Genomic DNA, 26,199 nt, shown 5'->3' with positions numbered 1-26,199 from the left:
CACGAATGCAAGGAATGCTCAGTTGAGGAAGAATGCAGACATTTCGGAATCCCTCCAGCAGAAGATGATATCATTAGAACAAATGGATCTGTCTGGACAGTCCTGTTTGTAGATTTTGGGAAGTAAGACTCTATTGTTTGTCATCAAGGATATGGTTGAGTGATCATATTCAGAGTGAAGAGACCAAGAATGTGAGGCTGGAGAATGGGTACAGAACCATGCCTCTCGGAATTCCTGTGCGTAGAGGCGTGATTCTCCACCCATAATGCAACCAACAAACAGATACAATTGGACCCCCACACACAAACCCATACAGATCAAAACCGGAAATGACAGTACTCATGGTAACAGACTGGACAGTGTCAATTCCAGACAGTGTAGAACAACATCGTTTCATTGGAGGCTGTACCGATGATGTCACCGATCATGGTGACGAAACATCTGAATGAGAAGAAGCCAGCTCGGCGAGCAAGTCCACAACCTCAATCAGAGAACTGGCTGTTTTGAACTACCTTGTTCAAGAGTTTCAGTTTTGATTTTGAATGTTAAATCTCGCTCCCACATAGGGATGGAGGATTACTGTTAACAGCTGCATTCTAACTAATTCATATCGAATCATTATTGTTTTGACCAGTCTTCGGGTCAGGCTCCCTCGGTGACTGAGTCTCCCAAATTGTTAAGTTCCCTCGTGAAAGACTCCCCTTCTTTACACACCCAACTAGATCCACCTCAGTTGGTACGAATTAAGCTGATTAAAAAGGATCTTTGTCTTGTGGATACCTTCCTATGTTTCAGAAGGAGTCAAGATAACAGGGTGACACGGTGACTCAGTAGTTAGTAATGCTACCTCACAGCACCAGGGACCCGAGTTCCATTCCAGCCTCGGATGACTGTCTGTGTGGAGTTTGCACATTCTCCCCTTGTCTGTGTGGGTTTCTGCTGGGTGCTCTGGTTTCCTCCCACAGTCCAGAGATGTGCAGGTTAGGTGGATTGGCAATGCTGAATTACCCACAGTGCCCACGGATGTGTAGGTTAGGTACATTAGCCATGGGAAATGCAGGCTGACAGGGATGGAGTAGGGGAATGGGGATGGGTCTCGGTGGGATGCTCTTTGGAGGGTTGCTGTGGGCTTGTTGAACTGAGTGGCCTGTTTCCACACTGGGGATTCTATAAAACTAGCTTCTCCTGAACTCGTGAGAGAGTGAGTTTATCAATTGCTAAATGCAACAAGTCATAAGGCACCACAAATATGCACAAGTTAGAAACAAGAAATTAGCTCAAAAACCATAAAAGTTAAAAGGGATACGGATACTTCAGCCTTTGGATTGTTTGTGAAGAATAGAAAGTGGGATGTTGTGGCCACTAAGTTGGGCGATCCCCGTAATGTTGATATGAATTCAGCAGTTAATTTTGAGATTCTTGTTGAAATTCTTTTGACCTTGTTTCCCTTTTGACATTGCCCAGGTTTGCAGAGCTCAGAGCAAGAGATTTTCTTTTCTTCTTACCTGCAGCATAGGGCGATGAAACGGCTGTCCCAGAGCTGTGACCTCCGCAACTCCTGAGACCACACGAGCACATTCGCCCAGGAATACACACGGACTGATACGAAAGAACTATCGGGATAACAATACTCAGCGTGGTACTGGAAAAGACAGCATGTACAAACAGAAAACAGCTGTAAATAGTGTCAAGAGGTGAAATCAAGTGATAAAGCGAAATTCATGGCTCTTTGCTTGCGTGCTCATTGTATTCAGAACAAAATCAACAAATTAATAGCACATTTCTAGGTTGACGGGCATGATTTTATAGCTATTACAAAGACATGGTTACAAGGAGATCAACACTGGAGCTAAGTGCGCAGGGCTAGACGACATTCCAAAAAGACAGGCAGGAGGGAAAGTGACTGTAAGCAAAGAAATTAGTATGAGAGCAAGAAACGATCTTGGATCGGAAGATGTAGAATCCAATTTTATTTATTTGTTAATGGGAGGAGGACATCCCTAGCTACGCAGTGTTTATTGTCCATCCCTAATTGCCCAGGGGACAGTTCAAAGTCAATCATATTGCTGTGGGTCTGCAGTCACATGTAGGCCAGATCATGTAAGGGTGGCAGTTTCCTTCCCTAAAGCACATCAGTGAACCAGGTGAGTTTTTCTGAAATTTGGCAATGAATTCATGGTCATCATTATATTCTTAATTCATGATTTTCTTTTATATTGAATTCAAATTCCACCATCTGCTGTGCTGGAATTTGAACACAGGTCCCCAGAATGTTATCTCAGTCTCTGAATTAACAGTCCAGCAATAATACCACTAGGCCATTTCCTCCCCCATTGTGGAACAAGAAAGCCTGTAGCTGACTCCCACTTGGGAAAAACAGTGAACCAGGAGCTTCTTAAATGGGCGATCGCATCTCCTTACATTTTAAGACAGCCATGGATAATCAGGACCTTGTGGGAAGGGACGAAATTGGGGGAGGGAAAATTACATCAGTGTTAGGTAGGAGCTGAGCAGTATTAATTGGGAGGAGCTTTTATTGAACAAGTCAACATTTGATCCGTGGGAGTTATTTCAAGACCTACTCTTCAGTTCAGAACTGGCCTATTCCAGGGAAGGAGGAATGACAAGGATGGCAATCTAAGGACGTACGGACATAAGAAATAAAACAGGAGTAGGCCATCTGTCTCTTCCAGCTCGTTCCGCTGATCTTTTTTGCGGACTCAGCTCCACTTACCCTCCCATTCGCCATAACCCTCAATTCCTTTCCTGTTCAAAGATCTATCTGTTTTGGCTTTCAAAACATTCAACAAGGGAACCTCAACTGTTTCAGTGGGCAGAGAATTCCACAGATTCACAACCCTTTGGATGAAGAAGCTCATCCTCAACTCAGTTTTAAATCTGTTCACACTTATTTTGAGGCTGTGCCCCCGAGTTGGAATTTCGCCCATCAGTGGAAACAATTTCCGATCCATTTGTTTCATAATTTTAAAAGTTTCTATCAGATCACCCCTCATTCTTCTAAATTCCAGTGACTGCAATCCTAGTCTCCTCAATCTCTCCCCATACAGCAACATTTTTAATTCTGGAATCAACCTCGTGAACCTCCTTTGCACCCCCTCCGGTGCCAGTACATCCTTTCTCAAGTGAGGAGACTAAAACTGTACAAACTACTCCACACCAAGCCTCACCAGCACCCAAAACAACTGTAGCATACCCTCCCGATTTTTCAACTGCATCACTCTCGCAATGAAGGACACTATTCCATTTGCTGTCTCAATTACCAGCCGCATCTGCAAACTACCTGATTCAGACACAAGGCTGCCCAGCTCCCTGTAGGAGCAGCATGCTACAATTTTTCACCATTTTAGCAAGACTCCATTTTTCCATAATTACTAACAAAATGGATACCCTCACATCTACCATCATTGGACTCCATCTGCTAGACCCTTGTCCATTCACTTAAACTTTCTGCATCCTTCCGCAGATTTTCATCGTCCTCTTCAGACTTTACTCTCTCACTCATTTTAGTGTCATCTGTGAACATAGAAAAATACAGTGCAGAACAGGTCCTTCGGCCCTCGATGTTGCGCCAACCTGTGAACGAATCCAATTCCATTCCCTCACACTATCCCATCATCATCTATATGCTTATCCAAGGACTGTTCAAATGCCCTGAATGTGGCTGAGTTAACTGCATTGGCAGGCAGGGCATTCCACGCCCTTACCACTCTCTGGGTAAAGAACCTGCCTCTGACAGCTGTCTTCAATCCATCACCCCTCAATTTGTAGCTGAGCCCCCTCGTGCAAGCCAACATCATCATCCTAGGAAAAAGACTCTCACCGTCCACCCTGACTCATCTTTCTCTGATCGTCTTGTATGTTTCTATTAAAGGCCCTCTTAGCCTTCTTCTCCCCAATGAGGACAGACTCGAGTCGCTCAGCCTTCTCTCATAAGACCTTCACTCCAGACCAGGCAACATCCTGGTAAATCTCCTCTGCTCCTTTTCCAAAGCTTCCAAATTCGTCCCGCAATGGAGCGACCAGAACAGGTCGCACGAGCGTTTTGTGCAGTTGCAGCATGACATCACGGCTCTGGAACTCAATCCCTCTACCAATAAAGTCTAACACACGTATGCCTTCTTCACAGCACTATCAACATGGGTGGCAACTTTCAGAGATCTGTGTACATGGACGCCAAGGACCCTCTGCACATCCGCACTACCAAGAATCTTTCCATTGGCCCAGTATTGTACCTTCCTATTATTCCTCCCAAAGCGAATCACCTCACATTGAACTCCATTTGCCACCTTACCGCCCAATTTTGCACTTTATCCAAGTCTCCCTGCAACATGCGACATTCTTCCACATTGTCCACCACTCCACTGACTTTAGTGTCATTTGCAAACTTACTGACCCATCCACCTATGCCTGCATCCAAGTCATTTATAAAAATGACAAACAGCAGTGGGCCAAAAACAGATCCTTGAGGCACACCACTAGTCACCGGACTCCAGGCTGAATATTTTCCATCAAACACCACTGGTTGCCTTTTTACCGAAAGCCAGTTTCTAATCCAAACTACGAAATCTCCCTCAATCACATGGCTCCATATTTTCTCCAATAGCCTACCATGTGGAACCTTATCAAAGGCTTTCCTGAAGACCGTGTACACCACGTCAACGGCCCTTCCCTTGTCCACATGCTTGGTCACCTCCTCAAAATCTCCATGACGTTTGTGAGACACAACCTGCCCTTGACAAATCCATGTTGACTATCTCCAATCAAATTGTTGCTTCCGAGATGATTATAAACCCTATCTCTTATAACCCTTTCCAAAACTTTTCCTGCAACAGACGTAAGGCTCACTGGCTGTAATTGCCTGGCTCATCTCTACTGCCCTTCTTGAACAAGGGCACAACATTTGCAATCCTCCAGTTCTCTGGTGTTAAACCTGCAGACAATGAGGACTCAAAGATCAAAGCCAAGGGCTCCGCCACCTCCTCCCGAGCTTTCCAGAGAATTCTCGGAAAAATCCTCTCAGGCCCAGGGGATTTATCTAGCTTCACACCTTCTAGAATTGATAACATCTCCTCCTTACTAACCTGAATCCTTTCAAGTCTAATAGCACGTATCTCAGTCGTCTCCTCGACGATATTCTCCTCTTCCTCAGTGAAAACAGATGAGAAATATTCATTTAGCACCTCTCCGATCTCTACCCGGTCCACACACAACTTGCCACTTCTGTCTTTGATTGGCCCTATTCCTACCCCAGTCATCCTTATATTCCTCACATACCTTGAGAAAACTTTACAGATCTCCTTTATTCTACCTGCGAATGACTGCTCAGGACCCCTCCTTGCGCTTCTTAACTCTCTCTTTAAATCCTTCCTTGCTCATCTGTAACTCTCCATCGCATCAACTGATCCATCTCATCTCAACATCACATAAGCCTCGCTCTTCTGCTTAACTCGAGATACAATTTCTTTAGTAAACCACGGTTCCCCTACCTTATCACTGACCCCTGCCTGACAGGGATGTACCTATCAAGGACACGCCATATCTGTTACTTAAACCAGCTCCCCATTTCGATTGTCCCCATCCCCTGCATTTTGCGACCCCATTCTTTGCCTCCTAAGTCTTGCCCAATTATAATTGCCTTCCCCCATCTCTAAGTCTTGCCCTGTGGCATGTTCCTCTCCCACTCCATCGCTAAACTAAACGTAACCGAATTATGGTCACTCTCTCCAAAGTGCTCATCTGCCACTAAATCAAACACCTGGCCTAGTTCACTGTCAAGGGCCAGATCCAGTGTGGCCTCCCCTCTTGTCGGCCCTTCGAAGTACCGTGTCGGGAAACGCTCCTGCGTGCATTGGACGAAAACTCATCCATCCGACGTACGAGAGTTACAGCATTTCCAGTCAATGCTTAGGAAGTTAAAGTCTCCCATAATGACCACCCTGTTCCTTTCACTCCTGCCCAGAATCGTTTTGCCACTCCTCTCCTTCAGATCCCTGGAACTTTGCAGAGGCCTATTAAAAAACTCCCAGCAGTGTGGCCTCTCCTCTCCTGTTTCTGACATCAGCCCATCCCACCTCAGTAGACCAGTCCTCCTCAAAAGATTTTTCAGCCTCCGTTATACTGTCCTCGACAAAAAGCCACACCTCCCCCTCTTTTCCCACCTTACCTGATCTTACTCAAAGATCTGAACCCTGGAACCTGCAACATCCATTCCTGACCCTGCTCTATCCATGTCTCCGTAATGGCCACAACATCGAAGCCCCAGGTACCTATCCATGCTGCAACCTCACCTCGCTTATTCCGGATACTCCTGGCAGTCAAGTAGACACACTTCAATTCAGCTTGCTGTTTGCCAGCACACTCCTGTGACACTGAGATCCTGTCCATGTCCTCTCTATTCTCTTTCTCCTGTGTACTGAAACTACACCACAGTTTCCCACCCCCTTGCTAAGCTAGTTTAAACCCACCCGAACAGCACTAGCAAATTTCCCGCCCAGGATATTAGTGCCCCTCTGGTTCAAGTGGAGACCGTCCTGTTTGTACAGGTCCCACCTTCCCCAGAATGAGCCCCAATTGTCCATGTACCTGAAGCCCTCCCACCTGCAGCATCCCTGCAGCCACGTGTTCAGCTGAAATCTCTCCCTGTTCTTTGCCTCGCTATCACTTGGCACGGGTAACAAACCAGAGATAACCACTCCGTTTGTTTGAGCTCTCAGCTTCCAGCGGAGCTCCCTGAAATCCTGCCTGACGTCCCTATCCCTCTTTCTACCTATGTCCTTGGTACCTGTGTGGACCATGGCTTGGGGCTGGTCACCCTCTCCCTTCAGGACCCTAAAGACACTATCCGAGACAACACGGACCCTAGCACCTGGAGGCAACGCACCAATCATGAGTATCTTCGGTTCCAAACAAGCCTTCTATCTGTCCCTCTAACTATTCAGTCCCCAATGACTAACACTCTCCTCCTATACCCACTTCCCTTCGTTGCAAGAGCGACAGACTCTGTGCCAGAGACCTGCACCCCAGTCAGTATTGAGGTAATGCCTCATCGTAAGGAGGTCAGAATTGACGGAGTGGCAAATATTTAGAGGGTCAGTACTGAGGCAGTGCACAACCGTCAGAGGGTCAGTGCTTAAGGAGAACCCCATTATCAGAAGGTCAACACGAATGGAGAGTCACATCGTCAATGGTTCAGTCCTGAGGAACACTTCATTATCATAGGGTCAGTCCTGAGGCAGTGCTTCATTGTCAGAGGGTCAGTATTAAGGTTTAGAATTGAGGGAGTGCTATCTGATTATGTCACTCTGACAACGAGGCACTGCCTCAGGAATGAGCCTCTGACAATGAGGCACTTTCTCAGTTCTGAATCTCTGACAAGGAAGCATTCCCTCAGTGCAAACCCTCTGTATTGACCCGATGTCAATGAGGCACTCGCTGAGTACTGACCCTCTGACAAAGTTCCAATAGCTTACTACTGACCTTCTAATCATGTGCCCCCTACCCCATTTCTAAATCTGTTACATTGAGGGCACTGCCTCAGAACTGGCACACTGGCTATAAGGCAGTCCGTAAAGACTGACCCGCTGATCATGAGGCTGTCCCTCAGTTAATGACCCTCTAAATATGAGGCACTCCCGTAATTCTGACCGTCAGGAGCTACCTCAATGTTGACTCACTGATATAGAGGCACTGCCTCAGAGTTGACATGCTGACGATGGGGCACTTGCTCAGGACAGACCCTCTGATAGAGCTGCAGATTTGATATTAGAGCAGTGATGCACCGCGAGCAGGTCAGTATTAAGGGAGTGCCACACAGTCAGTGGACCAATATTAGGGGAGTGCCACACTGTCAGAGGATCACTCTGAATGGAGTGCTGCACTTGTGGTGAGTGAGTACTGAGGCAGTGCAGCAGTTATTTCAGAGAGAGTGCTGTATTGTCAGAGTTTTGCACTGAGGGAGTATCACACAATCAGAGGTCCAATATTAAGGAAACACTGCACTGTTGGAGGGTTGATATAAAGGGAGGGCTGCACTGTCAGAGGGTTAATGATGTGGGAGTGCTGAAATATCACAGAATCAGTCCTGAGAAGTGCTGCACATTCAGAGAGTTAGTGCTGAGGGAGTGGTCTAATGTGAAAAGATTGATATCAAGGGGCACTGCCGAAGGATCAGTAGTGCAATACTGTCAGAAAAACAATATTGAGTGAGTTCGGCTGTGTCAGTGGATCAATATTACAGGATTGCTGCACGATCCACGTATCAATGTCAGACGGTCAGTCCTGAGGGAGTGCTGCACTGTTGGAGGGCCAATATTGAGTGTGTGCGACACTCAAGAGGATCATTTTGTTGGACTTGTGCACTGTCAGAAGTTCAATTGTAAGCAAGTGCCACACTGGTAGCGGGTTAATATTATGGGAGTGCTGCACTGTCAGACGGCTAAAGATGAGGGAAAGCTCATCATCTGACAGGGCATCACTCCCTTCAGACGAACCCTCAGGCAGTGCAGCACTCCAACAAGTTAGTTTCAGAGGCATGTTGTCCCATCAAATTGACCCTCTGAGACAGGAGCATGCACTAAATATCGACCCTCTCACAATGCTGCACTGCCTTAATATAGGCCCTCTGGCAGGGCGGCTCCCTTTCAGTACACACCTTCCGACAGCACAGCACTCTCCCATCATTGACCCTCTGACAGTGCAGTACTCTCTTAATACTGAATGTGTCACACTGCACAACTCCATTAAAATTGACCCAAGCAATCCATGAATATTTGCCCACTGACAGTGCACCTCTTCCTCAGTTCTGACTCTCTGACAGTGCAGTACTCCCCGAAATACTGTCAGAGGGTCAATACTGAGAGAATGCTGCACTGTCAGAGTCAGCTCCCTGCAGTCCTATCAGATGTTCAGTATTAAAGGTATGCCGCATTGGGAGTGCGTGAGCGTCAGTGAATTCTGCACTGCAAGAGGGTCAACAATGAGGAAGAACTGCAATGTCAATGTAACAGGGTCAGAACCGAGTGCCTCACAATCAGAGGGTCAGGATTGAGGTCAGAATTGAGACAGTTATGCAGGATTAGAGTGTCAGTGCTGTGGTCGAGTAGCACTCAGAGGGTCAGTACCGAGGGAAAGCTTCATTGTCAATGGATCACTTCTGAGGCTGTGCTACTTCGTCAGAGGGCCGTATGAATGCGGTGCCTCATTGTAATGGGATAAGAATTGAGGGAATCGCACAATCGGAGGATCAGGACTGAGGTCCTGCAGCACTATCAGCAGAGGGTCACTACTGATGGAGTGCCTTATTGTTAGAGGGTCAGTGCTGAGGGAGTGCATCGTTGTCAAAGGATCAAATTGAGATGATGCCTCATTTTAATATGGTCAGTTTGAGGTAGTGCAACACTGTCAGGGGGCCAGGAGTACTGAGGAAGTGCTGAAAATCCCCATGATTAAGGGAAGACCCTCATGTTTAAAATGTCAAAACAGAGAGAGGGCATAATGGCCAGAGGGTCAGTTCTGAGTTTGTACCTTGTTGCCAGGCGGCTAGTTATGAGGGAGTACCGAATCTCTGGGAGTGACTAATCTGTCAGAGAGTCAGGACTTGAGGGACTGCTGACCGTCTCTCAGTGCTGTAATTCCCCAGCACTGACCCGCTGGCACACTCTTACTGTTGACCCTCTCAGAGGGCAGTTTCCCTTCGTACTGACTCCCCTCAGTGTAGCACTCCCTCATTGCTAACCCAACTCTGTGTAGCATACCATTAACATTGACCCTCTGACAGTGCAGTGCTCTGTGATGACTCACTGTTCTGACAGTGCAGTTCTCCCTCAGTAGTGACACTCTGACAGTGCAGCACTTGCTAAAAATTGGCCTTCCGACAGTGTTGAGCTCACTCATTGATGACACTGACAATGCAGCACTCCCTCAGTACTTACTCTGCAACACTTCAGCACGTGCTCATCATTGACCCTCTGACAGTATTGCAGTCACTTAATATTGAGCCTCAGTCCTGGAGCACTGTCTGAAGATTGACCTCCTGACAGTGAAGCTCTCCCTTAATATTGACCCTCTGAGAGGGTGACTTGCTCTCAGTGCTGACCCTTCAGTGGTGTCGCATGACTTACCACTTTCCCATCACCACCTTATGCTACCGCTCCCCCCACCAGCCCACCGCATCAACATCATCTTTCTGAAATTGTTGCATTCCCTGAATTTTAACACACTGATAATGCAGAATTCCTTCATTATTGACCCAATGAGAACATAGCAGACCCTTCTTCTTGACGCTCTGACAGTGCAGTGCTCCCTGAAAAGTGGCCCTCCCTCAGTGCAGCACTCCCGTAGTAAAGAGCTCCCCCCCGGCCCGACCCCTATTCAGTGCTGAGCTGCACTCAGTGCTGAACCCCCCGACCCCGAGTGCTGACCTCCCGTAAGCTGAACCACTACAGTGCTGCACTCCCTCATTGTTGACCGGCCACTGAGTGCACATCCCCGCTTAGTGCAGCTCTCCCACTGTGCTGACTCCCCCTCAGTGCTAACAACCCACAGTGCAGTACCCCCTCAGTGCTGACCACTTGCAATTCTGACACCGCACTCCTTGTCAAGGAGACAGAATCAAGGCAGTGCGACAGGATTAGAGTGTCAGTGCTGTGGTACAGTAGTACTCTGAGGGTCAGTACACAGGGAAAGATTCATTGTCAATGGGTCAGTTCTGAGGCTGTGCTACTTTGTCAGAGGGCCATACTAATGCGGTGCCTCATTGTGGGGTTGACACTGAGGGCGGTGTGGGTGAAAAGAATGAGAGTGTTGCACTGAGCAGGGACAGCATCGAAAGAGTGCTGCACTGAGCAGGGTCAACACTGAGGGAGTGCTGCACTGAGGTCGGGTTAGCATTGAGAGGTGGTCAGCACTGAGGCAGTGATGGGGTGTTCGCACTGAGGGAGTGCTGCACTGAGGTCGGGTTAGCATTGAGAGGCGGTCAGCACTGAGGCAGTGATGGGGTGTTCGCACTGAGGGAGTGCTGCACTGAGGTCGGGTTAGTATTGAGAGGTGGTCAGCACTGAGGCAGTGATGGGGTGTTAGCACCGAGGGAGTGCTGCACTGAGGTCGGGTTAGCATCGAGAGGTGGTCAGCACTGAGGCAGTGATGGGGTGTTAGCACTGAGGGAGTGCTGCACTGAGGGGTACTCAGCACTGGGATGGTGTCAGCACTGGGGAAGTGCTCCATGAAGGGGGTTTCAGCCATGAGGGGCGAGTTTGCACCGAGGGGGATCCAATATGAAGGAAGTACTGCACTATCTGACCATCAATAATAAGGGTGTGCGCCACTCTCGGAGGGTCATTCTTGAGGAAGCACCGCGTTGTTGGACAGTCCGTACTGAGGGAGTGTTGCATGGTCAGTGTCATCACTGCGGGAGCTCTACACTGTTGGAAGGTCAATACTAAGAGTGTGCTGCACTGTTAGACAGTCAATGATGAGCTAGTGATGCATGTGCGACATTCCCTCAACTCTTATCCCATTACAATGAGGCACTGCATTAGTATGGCCCTCTGACAAAGTAGCACAGCTTTAGAACTGACCCATTGATCATGAAGCTTTCCCTCAGTACTGGACCTCAGAGTGCTCCTCAGCCACAACACTGACTCTCTAATCCTGCAGTACTGTCTCAATTCTGACCTCAGTCCTGACCCTGTTACATTGACATTGCAGTTCTTCCTTACCATGGACACTCTGGCCATGGGACACCACTGTTGGCCCTGTTGCAGTGCAGAATTCACTGACACTCACCCTCTCCCATACCTTCAATACTGAATGTCTGATAGGACTGCGGGCAGCTGACTCTGACAGTGCAGCATTCTCTCAGTATCGACCCTCTGACAGTAATTAGGGGACTGCTGCATTGTCAGAGAGTCAGGACTGAGGAAGGGCTGCACTATCAGAGGGCAAATATTAATGGAGTTGTGCACTGTCACAAATTCAATATTCACAGAGGGCTGCACTGTCAGAGAATCAATGATGACGGGGCAGTGCGTTGTGAAAAGACCTGTAATAAAAGGCATGCGGCCTGTCAGAGGGACTAAACGGAGAGCTTCACTGTGAGAGGGCCAACATTAGTAAATGTTCCAGTCTCAGAGGGTCAATGTGATGGGAGAACATCTCTCTGACATTATCTTGTTGGCGGGTCAGCGCTGACGTAGTGCTGCACCGTCCGAGGGGTCGGAGAAAGGGAGTGATGCACGACCAGGTCATCAGGGAGTGCTGAAGTGAGGGGGTCGTCAGCGATAAGTGGGTGAGTTCTGAGGGAGTGCAGCACAGTGTCGGGTCAGCACTGCGGGAGTGCTGTTCTGAGGGGGATCAGGACTGAAGGGGGTCAGCACTGAAGCAGGTCAGCGTTGAGGGAGTGCTGCACTGAGGGGTTCAGAATAAAGGGTATGCTACACTGAATGGGTCAGAAATGAGAGGGGGGGTCAGCACTGAGGGAGAGCGGCACTTGAAGATGATCAATATTACTGTGTCCTGCACTGTGAAAGGGTCAGTATGAAGGCAGCACTGCAATATCAGAGAGGCAATGATGAGTGTGTGCTGCACTGCTGAAGGGTTAAATTTGAAGTGGTGTCCCACGGCCAGAGTGTCAATGGTAAGGGAGCATGGCATTCTCACAGTGTTATTGCTGAGAGAACACCAGTATGACGGAGGGTTAATTCTGTGGCAGAGATGCACCGTCAGAGAATCAGTCATCAGAGAGTACGCAGTGTTGGAGGGTCAGTACTGAGGGAGTGTTTCACAATCTGAGCGTCAGTTGTCTGGCAGTGCTGGAAAAGCTCAGCAGGTCTGGCAGCATCTGTGGAGGCAAAAACAGAGCTAACATTTCGGGTCCAGTGACCCTTCCTCAGAACTGTTCTGAGGAAGATCCCCAGTTCTGAGGAAGGGTCAATGGAATCGAAACGTTGAATCTGTTTTCTCCTGCACAGATGCTGCCAGGCCTGCTGAGATTTTCCGGCAACTTTCTTTTTGTTCCCGACTTACAGCATATCCGCAGTTCTTTTGTTTTTTATGTCTGGCAGTGCTTGTTTGCTTGTGACCTTCTGAAAGCACAGCACACCCATAATCTTGGCCCTGTGACAGGCCAGCACTCCCTCAGTACTGATCCTCCAACAATGGAGCATTCCTTCAATACTGACCACCAGCGCAGCACTTTATTTCTGAGAGTAGTCTGAAAGAAACTACCTTTGCTTGCCGAGAGACACAGGGAAAGCAAGTGTGTATTCTGTAGGTGACTCAGGATGCATTGTAACCTTAACAAGTCAAACAGTATTTCAGATTAGTTTATAATTAAAGATTATTCCAACTGTCTTCCTGGAAAAGTACAGTCCCTACAACATGGGGCTGATACTAATACACTCACTCAGAAGTGACCCTCCAGCAAAGCAGCCCTGCCTCAGAACTGACCCTGTGACAATGAGCTACTCCATCAGCAGTGAATCTGTAATCACGTGGCACTCCCTCAATTCTGAAAACATTACACTGAGGCACTCCTACAAAGGCCTCTGCGTTTTAGGGATTATTTACAGTCATCCCTGTGTTTTACAGGTTATTGAAAGGGGTCACTGTTTTCAGGTTTATTTTCACCCTCCAATCTTGCAGCACTCCCTCAATTCAGGCGTGTAGCAGTAATGTCTCCAGACTGAATCTTGAAAAGTGTTGCAAACCCTCAATTCTGATCTGCTCAAAATGAGCCACTGACTGAGTATTGGCCTTCTGACAAAAAGTCACTTATTCAGAACTGGCCTTCTGACAATGTGACACTCGTCCACATCTGACCCTCCAGCAATGAGGTACTGCCGCAGAACTGATCCGCTGACAGTAAAGCACTGCCCCCTCAGTTCTGACCCTCTGACAGAGCTGCAATACTTCAGGACTGAACTTCTAATCATCTTGTACTCCATCAACTCTGAATCCAATGCACTGAGGTACTGATTCAGTATTTACAGTCTGCTCCTCATACACCCTCAGAATTGACCCTAAGGCAATGTGACCCTGCCTCAGAACTAACTCTGTGACAATGAGGCACTTACTCAGCGCTGAATCTCTAATTGTGTAGCACTCCCTCAGTTTTTAGGCACTCCTTCCAGACTGGCACACTCTCAAGGCTGATCCTGCAGCAATGAGGAATTGCCTTTCAACACAGCCACGAACAACAAGGCCCTCTTTAGGACAGTGTCTGATAACGAGGCACTCACTTGGTTCTGAGCCTCTGACAATGAAGCACTTGCTCAAGTCTGACCACATTAAAATGAGGCACCCTCAAACTGATCTGAAACACCTCAGTTTCGACCTTCTGATGGCTCTGAAATGCCTCACTTTATATCCTCTGACCGGTCTTTTAATTCTGACACAATTACAGTGAAGGTCAGCCTCCGTGCTGACACTCGGAGTACATCACTCCCTCTGACAGTGTTGCACACCCTGTGCATCACTGACAGTTTCAGCGTTCCCTTAATATGGACCAACTCACAATGCAGCACTCCCCTAACATTATTATTTATATTGACGATCTGACAGTACAGCCCACCCCAGTGCTGACCCTCCGACAGCGCAGCATTCCCTCATTACTCACCCTTTGATACTGTAGCCCACCTTTGGTAATGACACTCAGTGTCACACTCCCTTACTATCGGCCCTTGAGCAGTGCAGCACTCCCTCAACGATGACACCGTAACGATGCAGGATTCCCTCAGTCCTGGCTCTGCAACAGTCAAGCATTCAATCAACACTGACCCTCTGTTAGTGCAGCACACCCCTAATATTGATCCTGTGACAGTGCAGCACTCCCTTAATATTGGCCTTCCGACAGAGTGGCACTTTCTTGACGAAGACACTCTGACAATACAGTTTTCCCTCATTGCTGATCCTCTGGCAGTGCAGCATTCTGTCATCATTGGCACTTTGCCAGTGGAGCTACATGCTTCTTTTTGACCCTCCACAGTGCAGCACTGCCTCTCTACTGACTCCACAACATTAATATTGATCCCCGAACGGGAGGTTCTCTTTCATACCCACCCCCACAAAGAGAAGCCCTCCCTCATCTTTAACCCTCTGACAGTGCAGCACTCCCTTAATATTAACCCGCTGCCAGTGTGGTACTCCGTTACAGTGCAGAACTCCAACCAAGTGATCATCTGAGTGTCGCGCACACACTCAATATTGACCCTCCAACAGCGTAGCCCTCCCTCAGAACTGACCGTCTGACATCCAGACACTGATAGTGTCGCAATTCTGTAATATCGACCCCCACCGACGCAGCAGAACTCTCTCAATATTGGCCTTCGGACAGTACTGCGCTACTGATCCTTCGGCGGTGCCTCTTGATATCAAACCTCTGACATTATAGCACTCCCTCAGTACTAACTCTCTGAACGTGCAGCACTCTCTCAGGTCTGATTCTGCGCTATTTCAGCACTCCCACGTCATTAACCCTCTGACAGTGCAGCACTCCCTTTATATTATATTATATTTATCAACTCTCCAACAGTGCACTATTTCCTTAATATTGGACCTCTGATTGGACAAGCTGACAGCATCTCATGTTCTTTATCGACAGAGAGTCAGTTCTGTGGTAGTACCTCATTGGAATGGGTCAGAGTGGGTCGAATCAGTCCAACCCCAAACCTAACCGCGGCTTCAGGCCTAAGCCTAGCCTCAGGCCTAACACTCACCCTCAACCTAAGCAGAAGCCTCAGCCCCAAACCTAAATGTGGTCTGAGCTCTAACCCTAACCATAGACTCAGCCCTAAGCCTAACCTCAGTCTGAACCCAAAACCTCTCCCGAGCCCTACCCCGAACTCCAAACTTAACCTCATTAGTAACCCTAACACAAGTCTCATCCCTCACCCTAACTCTACCCTCATCGAAAACCTAGTCCAATCCTCACACCTAGCCCCTAGCCTTGGTCCTAACCCAAACCCTAACCCTCGCCACCCTCTCACGCTAACCCTCATTGAATTAGTGAGTACTGAGGTATAGCAGCACTGTCAGAGCATCAGAATAGTGGGAGTGAACTGTTGTCAGACTGTCGATACTGAGGTAGTGTCTCATTATAGAAGGGTCAGAATTGAAGCAGTGCCACACTAACAGAAACTCAGTACTGAGGTACTGCAACAGAGTCATAGAATCTGAACTGTGGGCGTGCATTATTGTCAGAGGGTCATGATCTGAGGCAGTGTCTCCTTGTGAGAGGGTCAATACTGACAGAGAGCCTTCCTTGCCTGACGGTCAGTACTGAGGCACTGCTTCTTTGTCAGGGGGTCTGGAGGGACAGTGTCTCATTGTTGGTCAGTCCAGTGTGAGGCAGTAGCTCATTGGTGGAGGGTCAGTCCTCAGGGTGGGCGGATGATGTGGAGGTGCTGGTGGTGGACTTGGGCGGACAAGGTTAAGTATTGACACTCTGCTACAAATGCACTCTCTCGTTCTGACCCTCTGATAAAGGCAAACTCCCTAATTGCTGACACTCTGCCAAGTAGGCACTGGCTCAAACAGACCCTCTGACAATAGGCCACTGACCCTCTGATAGAGCTGCAGTACCTCAGTGAGGCAGTGGCACTCCTTGAATTCTGATCCCATTACAATCAGGCACTGCGTCAGTACTGACGCTCTGCCAAAGAGGTACTGCCTGAAAACTGATCCGATGACAATGAGGCACTCCATCAGGACTTACCTCTGACAGTGCTAGATTACCTCTGTACTGACCTTCTAAAATGGGTGGCACTCCTTCAATTCTGACCCCCTTACAACATAGCCCTGCTGCAGTGCCGACCCTCTGACAACAAGGCATTCTCTGAAGCCTGATCCCCTCAAGATGAGGTCATACTTCAGTATTAACACTGACAGAGAGTCACTTCCTCTATATTGACCCTCTCATCGTGCGGCACACCCTCAGTTCTGATCTTACGACAATGGGGCACTTTTGACCAGCAGACAATGGTGCTCTCCCTCAGTTCTGACACCTCCACAGTTCTGCACTACCTCTGTACTGACTCTCAGTACTGACCCTATTCTGATCCATTACAATGAGGCGCTGCCTCACTTGTGGCTGTATAGCAATGATGCACTCCATCGATTCTGCGCCGCACACAGTGCTGTAATACTTCCGTACTGCCCTGTAATTGTGTGGCACTCACTTAATTTTGACCCCCTTACACTGAGGCTGTGCCTCAGTATTCACCTCTGAAAATAATGCGCTCCTTCAGATCTGGCCCTCTGATGCTACTGCAATAACTTCGTCACGTGGTTAGCTTCAATGCTGATGCCATTACACAGAGGCAGTTTCTCAGAACTGACCTTCGAACAATGGCACTCCCTTCGGACGGTCAGATACAGCCACACTACCTCTGTTTTGACCCTCTCATCACGTGGCAGTCCCTCAATTCTGAACTCCTCACAATGAGTCGCTAACTCAGTATTGACCCTCTGACAAAGAGGCACTCCCTTAGGGCTGACCTTGCACCAATCAGATACTGCCTCACACCAAACCCTCTCGAATAATGAGGCACTGCTTCAGTACAGACCCTCTGACAAAGACGCACTGCCTCAGAACTGACTCTCCAGCTATGGCGACCGGCCACAAAACGGACCTGCTGACAATGAGGTACTTCCTACCATCTCGAATCATGTGGCATATCTCTAATCCTGTGGCCCTCTCTCAGTTCTGTCGCCATTGCATTGAGACATTCCCTCTTCGTTGATCCTCTGAACTCCCTCAAGACTGACCATCCACCGTTGATGCACTACCTCAGATCTGACCCACTGACAGTCCTACAATCTGTCACCATTCCATGTAGCATTCCAGCAATTCTGACCCCATTTCAATGAGACGCTGTTTCAGATGGTCACTCTGAAAACGAAGCGCATTCTCAGGACTAAATCTCTGAAACTAAAGCACTTCCTCAGTACTAACTCTCTGGCAGGCAAGTATTGGGGGTTAGGTTAGGGCTGAGGTTAGACTTGGAGCTTAGGCGAGGGTTGGGGTTGAGGCTAAGCGTTAATTGGGGCTGTGTGTTACGGTTCATTTTAGGGCTGAGGCCATAGCTAGTGGTAGGGCTGAGACTAGATGTTTGGTCTGAGGATCAGCATTAGGGCTGAGGGTAGGGAGGGTTTACGCTGAGGATAGGGTTAGGGTTAGGGTTAATGCTGAGGTGAGGGTTAGCCTGAGGCGAGCGTTTGTATGGGTTTAGGGCTGAGGCTGGGTTTAGAGTCAGGGTTCGGGCAAAGAGACGCTGCCTCAGAACTGACCTGCTGACAATTATCCAGTACCTTAGGTACTGATGAGCTAATAAAAAGGCCCGCTCTCAGCACTGACACTGCAGCAATGAAGTCTTGCCTCACAACTAACTCACAAAGGGCTCATAATTGAGCAAGTGCCGAATGATGAAAGGGTGCGGACTGAGGTGTTGCACAACTGCCAGAGGGTCAGAACTGAGGTATTGCATCATTATCAGATGGTCAATACTGCAGCAGTGGCCCACTGTAATAGGGTCAGAAAGGTCATACTGAGGTCTTGCAAGATAGGGTCAGAACTGTTGGAGTGATTCATTATCAGAGGGTAGGCACTGAGGCATTGAAGCATTGACAGAGGGTCAGCACACTGTCTGTATTGAACATGTGGCAATAATGTTCTGACTCCATAACATCAAGGCACTCCCTCAAAACTGACCCTTAATCCTGACCCGTGCACAGCGCTGCATTGCCTCAGTCGTGATGCTGCATTCGTGTGGTACTAGCAGTTCCAACCCCATGAATAGGATGGGCTGAAGGGTAACATTTCTTGATATTTGAGAAATGGTTGAGTTTGAATGAGTCCTGTCAGCATTCCTGTTTTACAGTTAGTTTTATTTCTGTAACTGGTTTTTTTCTTTGCCAAGTCGTTTGTTACACCGGAGCAGAGGGAGCATTTTGTTCCTCGGCACTGGACGTCATCTCGGAACGAGACCGCGAACGGTGCCAGGAACAACCTCAGCCTCCAGGCCAGCCGTTGATCGAGGGGTCCCTCACGGCCACAAGAACATGAGGCTTATTCTTTTTTACTCTCTACTTGTTATTCTTTTTAATTACTCTTTCTCCATCTTTTATTTCCTCAATAAATGTTCATCTTTCAGAAAATTGGCAAGCATTCCTTTAACTGCACTTGATAGAATCACTAAAGAACCACCTCGATGCACGCTGTCATCAAAAACACACCATTATTCTGAGGCACTGCCTCAGCATTGATGCTCTGACAATATCGCACTCCCACAGATTTGACCCTTTGACAACGAAGCAAGGCCTCGGTATTGAAGCTCTGACAATGCTTCAATCCCTCAGTTCTGACCATCTGACAAGGAGGCACCTTTATTTCTGACCCTCTCACAGTAGCAATATCTCAGGACTGACCTTCTATTTGTATGGCATTGCCTCACCTTAGAATGAGGTGTTGCCTCAGTCTTGACCTTCTGACAATAATGCACTCCCACAGTTCGGACCCTCTCATATTGCTGCATTTCCTCAATACTGACACTAAAAATGTGTGGCAGATCTTTAGTGCTGATCCTTTTACAAGGAAGCATTGTCTCAGTATTGACCATCTGACAATGATGAACTCTCACAGGGGTCAGGACTGAACCCCTGTCAATGAGGCACTTCTTCAGTGCCCGCACTCATTATTCGCCTTCTGACAAAGCTTCAATACCTCAGTACTGACCCTCTCACAGGGCCGATCTTCTGTCAAATCTAGAGAATTAATACAGAGGAGGAGTCTCTTATTAGAGGGTCTGCCTGAACTCTTGGTTGAAGTGTTCAATAAATTGCTACAACCTGAAAGAAGTAATTCTTCCCTGAATTAATAGGCAACCAATTTGAAAATGTGGCCTCTGGTCGTAAAATCTTTCACAAATGGGAGTAATCTCTACGGATATACACTATCAAGCCTCTTAAGAATCTTAAATGGCGAAAACATAAGATTTTTTTCAATCTTATAAACTCCAATGAATGTAGCCCAACTTTCCTAAGCATAGCAATCCCCTCCGCCATTTCCGAAATCAACCCAGTCAACATGAGGTGTCCGGCCTCCGCAGCACTCGCTCTGTGGCTGTACGTGACTTGTAAGTTACCATCCTGCTGCTACGACTCTACTTCTATTTACGATGCAGTCCTCTGTCCATCCGAACAAACTACCCTTGAACACATGGGCTCTTTTCATTTGAGACACCTTATGAGCTGTACCTTATCAAATGCTTTGTTGAAATCTCAATGTACTACATCAACTGGTGGTCCTTCGTCAGTAATGTTTGTAACCTTCTCAAAGCACTGTAGCAAGTTTGTCAAGTATTATTTCCCCTTTATGAAAGGATGTTAACTCTGTAGGATGTGAAAGCACACTCAGTACCCTGTTATTTCATCTTTCATTGCCGGCATGAACATCTACCCAGGTTGACCTAAATTGGCAATACTTGCTCACTATTTTGTCCAAGTATCTTTGGAATAATGGTGTTATGTTCACAATCTTTCAATCCTCTGAGAATTTTCCACAATCTAAGGATTCTTGGAAGATTATCATCAGTGCCTCCATTGTATCTGCAGCTGCGTTCTTCAACATGAGAGGATACAACTCATCACACCCCTTGGATATTTTCTGTACTGATTGGAGTTAAGTTTGGAATTCTGTGCAGTGACATTCACTTTTAACAGTTTGCTAAATACTACCAGGAACAGAAATTGCGATCCAGCTGCAACTAAACTAAAGCTTTCAGCACAGAAGGAAGTCTTTCAATTCATTATGAACCTATTAACTCCTGAAAAGGGCAATACGATTTGCCTCAGTCCATAAATGTTCTTTCTCCAACATCCTGAGATGCATTATCCGTATTTCTTCAAATTTACCACAGAATCTGTTTCACTCACCCTTTCAGCAATACGCATGACAACAATTCGGCATTTTTAGTCCCCCTGTAGCCTCCGTTGCACACGTGCATTGTTAGATGATTATTTATTTGTGTGCCTGCTTTTTTGCTCGAATGGATAAAGGTAAATTTCTGTTCTTTTGTCATCAGAACTATTGCCTCCACACTCTCATCTTCCTTGTTTTATCCTGTGCTGGAATATTTAATTTGTTGACATATCTGAAATATGTTGTTGAATGGATCGGGTTTTGTAACATTGCATTCCCCATAGGCCATCTGCCGATGCTGTTGCTTGTTCTAACAGTTATTATCTCGCAGAGTGGAAAATGCAGTTTGAAAGCAATGGAACGTTATCGATGAAGAAGTTGATGCATAAATTGCTGCGATCTTCTAAACTACAAACTCACCTTCAATTCTTTCTCGGTCAGAGCATTATGCCGGCACACATGAATCGTTTTCTCAATGGGACTTCCAAAACCATGGAATTGCATTTGCACGTTGATTCTTCTTCCCTCTTCAGAAATGCAAAGTAGTATCGTGATGAAGCTTCCACGGCGATGATTGTGTCCTTCAATGAACGGAAAAGTGACTCTTAGATTCATGGAAATATTTCACTACTTCTATAGACATGAAAGGCAAACATTCTCCCTGCAAATGACCCAGTCTCATTTTATCGTATCTTTCTGATTTTACACGCCATTGGATAATCATTGCAGTGTAACAGAAATGTTGATCATGGAAATTTATCACTGTTTTCATAAATAATGGCAAATTTTCAACATCTTGCAATTGTATGAAGGCTCAGTCTCATCACACCTCGCCTGCTGCACAAAGACATTCTTGCACTGCTTTGAATCTAAGGGCTCAAACAAAACACAATCATGACACAAATGCATCAACACACTACTTTCAATAGGATCTGATATCCTTGCCAGGCACTGGAGGGGTTGCGGAGACTGGTGAGTGGACAAAGTCGTTCCTCTGTTCAAGCAGGAAAACAGGGACTTTCCAGGAAACTACAGACTGGTGAGTGTCTCATGTCTCAAAAGTATGGGCTAATAAGGGACAGCCAGCATGGCATTATGCGGTGCAGGTTATGTCTTACCAAGTCAGTTGAAGTTTTCAAGGAGGTGACAAGGGTGATCAATTCGGGTAGAACAGTTGATAACATATACATGGATTTTACGAACGTTTTTAACAAGGTTCCTCGTGGTATGCTCATCCAGAAGATTAGGATCCATGAGATCCATGGTGACTTGGCCTGCCCAAATAAGGCAGACGGTAGCGGTGGAAGGCTAACAAAGATAACACAGTGTAGGGCTGGAGGAACACAGCAGGCCAGGCAGCATCAACAATGTCAGCTTTCCTGTTCCTCTGATGCTGCCTGACCTGCTGCGTTCCTCCAGCTCCACACTTGGTTAACTCTGATTCCAGCATCTACAGTTCTTGCCGTCTCAGTGGTGGAAAGCTGTTTTTCTGGCTGCAGCTCAGTGACGAGTGGTGTTCCGCATCGATGTGACTTCTGCTGTTTGTGATATATGTAAATGTCTTGGTGGCAAATGTGGACGGGGGGATGAGTAAGTTTGCAGATGATATCAGGACCAATGGACTTGTGGACAGCATGGAAGGTTGTCAAAGGACACAGCAAGATACAGACCAATTGCAAACTTGAGCGGAGAAATGGCCGATGGAATTTAATCTGGGCAGGCATGAGGTGTTGCATTTTAGGAGAACAAGTGTTAAGGAAAGGGATACACAGTTAATGGCAGGACCCCAAACAACAGTGAAGTCCAGAGGGATCTTGGGGTCCTCGATCATAACTCCCTGACAGTAGCCACACAAGTAGACAGGGTGGTCAAGAAGGCATATCGCATGCTTGCCTTTATGCTGAGGGAAACTCAGTGCAAGAGTCAGGATGTCACATTGCAGCTTTACAAGACTTTGGTGAGACCACACAGAGTATTGCATTCAATTCTGGCCGCCACATTACACTAAGGATGTGCAGGCTTTGGACAGGGTGCAGAAGAGATTTACCAGCATGCTGACTGGAATAGAGGGTGTGAACGAGGAGGAGGAGCTGGAAAAACTCTTCGTTTTCTCTGGGGCAGGAGAAGCTGAGGGCAGGCTTGATAGAAGTCTATAAAATTAGGAGATACATAAATACAGCTAACGGTCAGAAAATTTCTCCCCCGGAGTTGAAGTGTCCACTATTAGGGGGCATGCATTTAAGCTGAGAGGGGGGCAAGTTCAAAAGAGATGTGAGGGGCAAATATTTCACACTGAGCATGTTAAAAGTGTGGAATACATTGCCCGGGGTGGTAGTGGATGCAAATACGATGAAAGCATTTAAAAGGGTCTTTCAGTTAAGTGCACGAATATGCAAGGAATGGAGGACTATGGATCAAGGACAGGCAGAAAGGATTATTTCATTTGTTGTCATGTTTGGCCCAACACGGTGGGCCAAAGGGCACATTCCTGTTGCTGTCGTGTTCCAAGTTTTATGCTCACTTGTATCATGATTACAAAAAGTAGGATTGGGAAGAATTTTTGAGAAGCGTTTGAGAACATTATTTCATGTCAGGACAAACGGGATAAGGATTAGGTGACACAGCACAAACAGATTTTGGAGCCCATGATGAATCATGGGGACCTCACAAGCACCAATGATCAGAGGGATCTCAGGATCTTGATGTGTATGCCTGTTGATCCCCCAATGTAATGGACGAGGTCGTTGAAGTGGTTTGGAAGGCACATTGGATACTTGTCTTTATTAGACTTAATATTAAGTGATAGAGTTTCAGAATAGGCATGGTATGTACAAAATGTTGGTTAGACCCAACAGTGAAGTCAACGATGAGAAAATACAGTGAGACTTGGACAACGATCAGGCTTGGCCTGATAAAGGATAAGTTACATTTGCACCATACAAGTGCGAAGCAGCAATCAGCTCCAACAAGAGAGAATATGACCATATCAAAAAAATTCCATGTCCTTACACTCACTTCATCCTTACATTTATTTTTTTTTAAATGTGCAAGTGCTATGCAAGCCATGCAAGGCTACGGGCCAGGTGTTGGAAATCAGGTTAGAACAATTCAGTGCTTGTCCTTGACTGTCACAGAATCCGTGAGCTTAAGAATGTATTTCTCCTGTATTGTAGACTACTGAGGTGCTCGGCTATCCACTAAACCAAGGTTAACACTGATCTAAAACTAAACTGGGTCAGTTATATAACCAGCAGTAGCCAGGTCCATGGTACAAACCGCCCTGCTGTGGGACAGGGTCAGGTAAATCCAAGTGAGCGAGCGTGGTTGGAGACTCATTCATTGGGGGCATAGATTCTGTCGCCACATTTGAGACACCAGGGCTGTGTGTTGCTTCCCTGGTGCCAAGGTCAAGGACATCTCTGAGTGGTTGCAACAAATTCTTAAGGTGGAGGGTGAGCAGCCAAAGGCCACCGTGCACGTTGGTACCAATGACATAGGCACAAAGAGGGAAGACATTCTGCGGACTATGGACAAGGAGTTAGCAAAGAGGCTGAAAGGCAGGACCCAGAGGGTAATAATTTATGGGTTGCCACGAGTGCCACATGTTAGAGAGTTGTCATAGAAAGATAGGTGAGATGAATGCACGGTTAAGGAGCTGGCACAGGGGGCAGGGTTTCCGGCTCATGGATAATTGGGACCGTTTCTGAGCAAGGGGTGACCTGTGCAAGAGGGATGGGAGGCAAGACGCTGTGAGCGGGACAGGACAGACGGGACAAGTCGTTGTGAGCGGGTTACGACAGAGGGGACAAGTGCCTGTGAGCAGATCAGGAAGGAGGGGCAAGTCGCTGTCAGCGGGACTGGGCTGCGGGGAGCCAGCCGCCGCGAGCGGGTCAGGGCTGCGGGGGCCAAGTCGCCGCGAGCGCAACAGGACTGCAGGGGGCCGGTCGCCGCGAGCGGGTCAGGGCTGCGGGGGCCAAGTCGCCGCGAGCGCGACAGGACTGCAGGGGGCCGGTCGCCGCGAGCGGGTCAGGGCTGCGGGGGCCAAGTCGCCGCGAGCGCGACAGGACTGCAGGGGGCCGGTCGCCGCGAGCGGGTCAGGGCTGCGGGGGCCAAGTCGCCGCGAGCGCGACAGGACTGCAGGGGGCCGGTCGCCGCGAGCGGGTCAGGGCTGCAGGGGCCAAGTCGCCGCGAGCGCGACAGGACTGCAGGGGGCCGGTCGCCGCGAGCGGGTCAGGGCTGCGGGGGCCAAGTCGCCGCGAGCGCGACAGGACTGCAGGGGGCCGGTCGCCGCGAGCGGGTCAGGGCTGCGGGGACCAAGTCGCCGCGAGCACGACAGGACTGCGGGGGCCGGTCGCCGCGAGCGGGTCAGGGCTGCGGGGGCCGGTCGCCGCGAGCTGGTCAGGGCTGCGGGGGCCGGTCGCCGCGAGCTGGTCAGGGCTGCGGGGGCCGGTCGCCGCGAGCTGGTCAGGGCTGCGGACGCCAGTGCCTTTGAGCGGGACAGGGCTGCAGTGTCAAATTGCTGTCAGCGGGACAGGGCTGCGGGGGACAGTCCCTGTCAGCGGGTCAGGGGGTCTGGGTGCGGGGGCAATACCCTGTGAGCGGTTCAGGGCTGCGGTGGCAAATAGCTGTCAGCGGGACGGGGCTGCGGGGGACAGTCCCTGTCAGTGGGTCAGGGGGTCCGGGTGGGGGGGCAAGACCCTGTGAGCGGTTCAGGGCTGCGGAGGCAAAGAACTGACCGCGGGTCAGGGGCGCGGGGGAGCCGGTCCCCGTGAGCGGGTCGGGGCCGCGGGGGCCGGTCCCCGTGAGCGGGTCGGGGCCGCGGGCGACGGTCCCCGTGAGCGGGTCGGGGCCGCGGGGGACGGTCCCCGTGAGCGGGTCGGGGCCGCGGGGGACGGTCCCCGTGAGCGGGTCGGGGCCGCGGGGGACGGTCCCCGTGAGCGGGTCGGGGCCGCGGGGGACGGTCCCCGTGAGCGGGTCGGGGCCGCGGGGGACGGTCCCCGTGAGCGGGTCGGGGCCGCGGGGGACGGTCCCCGTGAGCGGGTCGGGGCCGCGGGGGACGGTCCCCGTGAGCGGGTCGGGGCCGCGGGGGACGGTCCCCGTGAGCGGGTCGGGGCCGCGGGGGACGGTCCCCGTGAGCGGGTCGGGGCCGCGGGGGACGGTCCCCGTGAGCGGGTCGGGGCCGCGGGGGACGGTCCCCGTGAGCGGGTCGGGGCCGCGGGGGACGGTCCCCGTGAGCGGGTCGGGGCCGCGGGGGACGGTCCCCGTGA

General features: G+C 49.0%; 1 protein-coding gene across 6 annotated transcripts in view; it reads right to left on the bottom strand.

The window, feature by feature from the left end:
- Positions 1–26,199, bottom strand: part of LOC132208039 (utrophin-like) — a 233,824-nt gene that overhangs the window by 15,245 nt on the left and 192,380 nt on the right. For 4 of the 6 annotated variants that reach the window (XM_059643780.1, XM_059643783.1, XM_059643782.1 and 1 more), the window contains exons 3-4: positions 21,353–21,513; positions 1,506–1,642 (exon numbers count right to left, since the gene is read on the bottom strand). In XM_059643780.1, coding sequence (XP_059499763.1) covers positions 1,506–1,642; positions 21,353–21,513 — 298 coding nt within the window. Of the gene's footprint in view, positions 1–1,505; positions 1,643–14,632; positions 14,762–21,352; positions 21,514–26,199 lie in introns of those variants that run through there. The other 2 variants (XR_009444154.1, XM_059643779.1) reach the window with 2 other exon arrangements.

Source organism: Stegostoma tigrinum, unplaced genomic scaffold, assembly GCF_030684315.1.
Source record: "Stegostoma tigrinum isolate sSteTig4 unplaced genomic scaffold, sSteTig4.hap1 scaffold_257, whole genome shotgun sequence".
Taxonomy (NCBI): Eukaryota; Metazoa; Chordata; class Chondrichthyes; order Orectolobiformes; family Stegostomatidae; genus Stegostoma; species Stegostoma tigrinum.
Note: the sequence above shows the minus strand (reverse complement) of the source record. Positions and strands in the feature narration are given on the sequence as shown.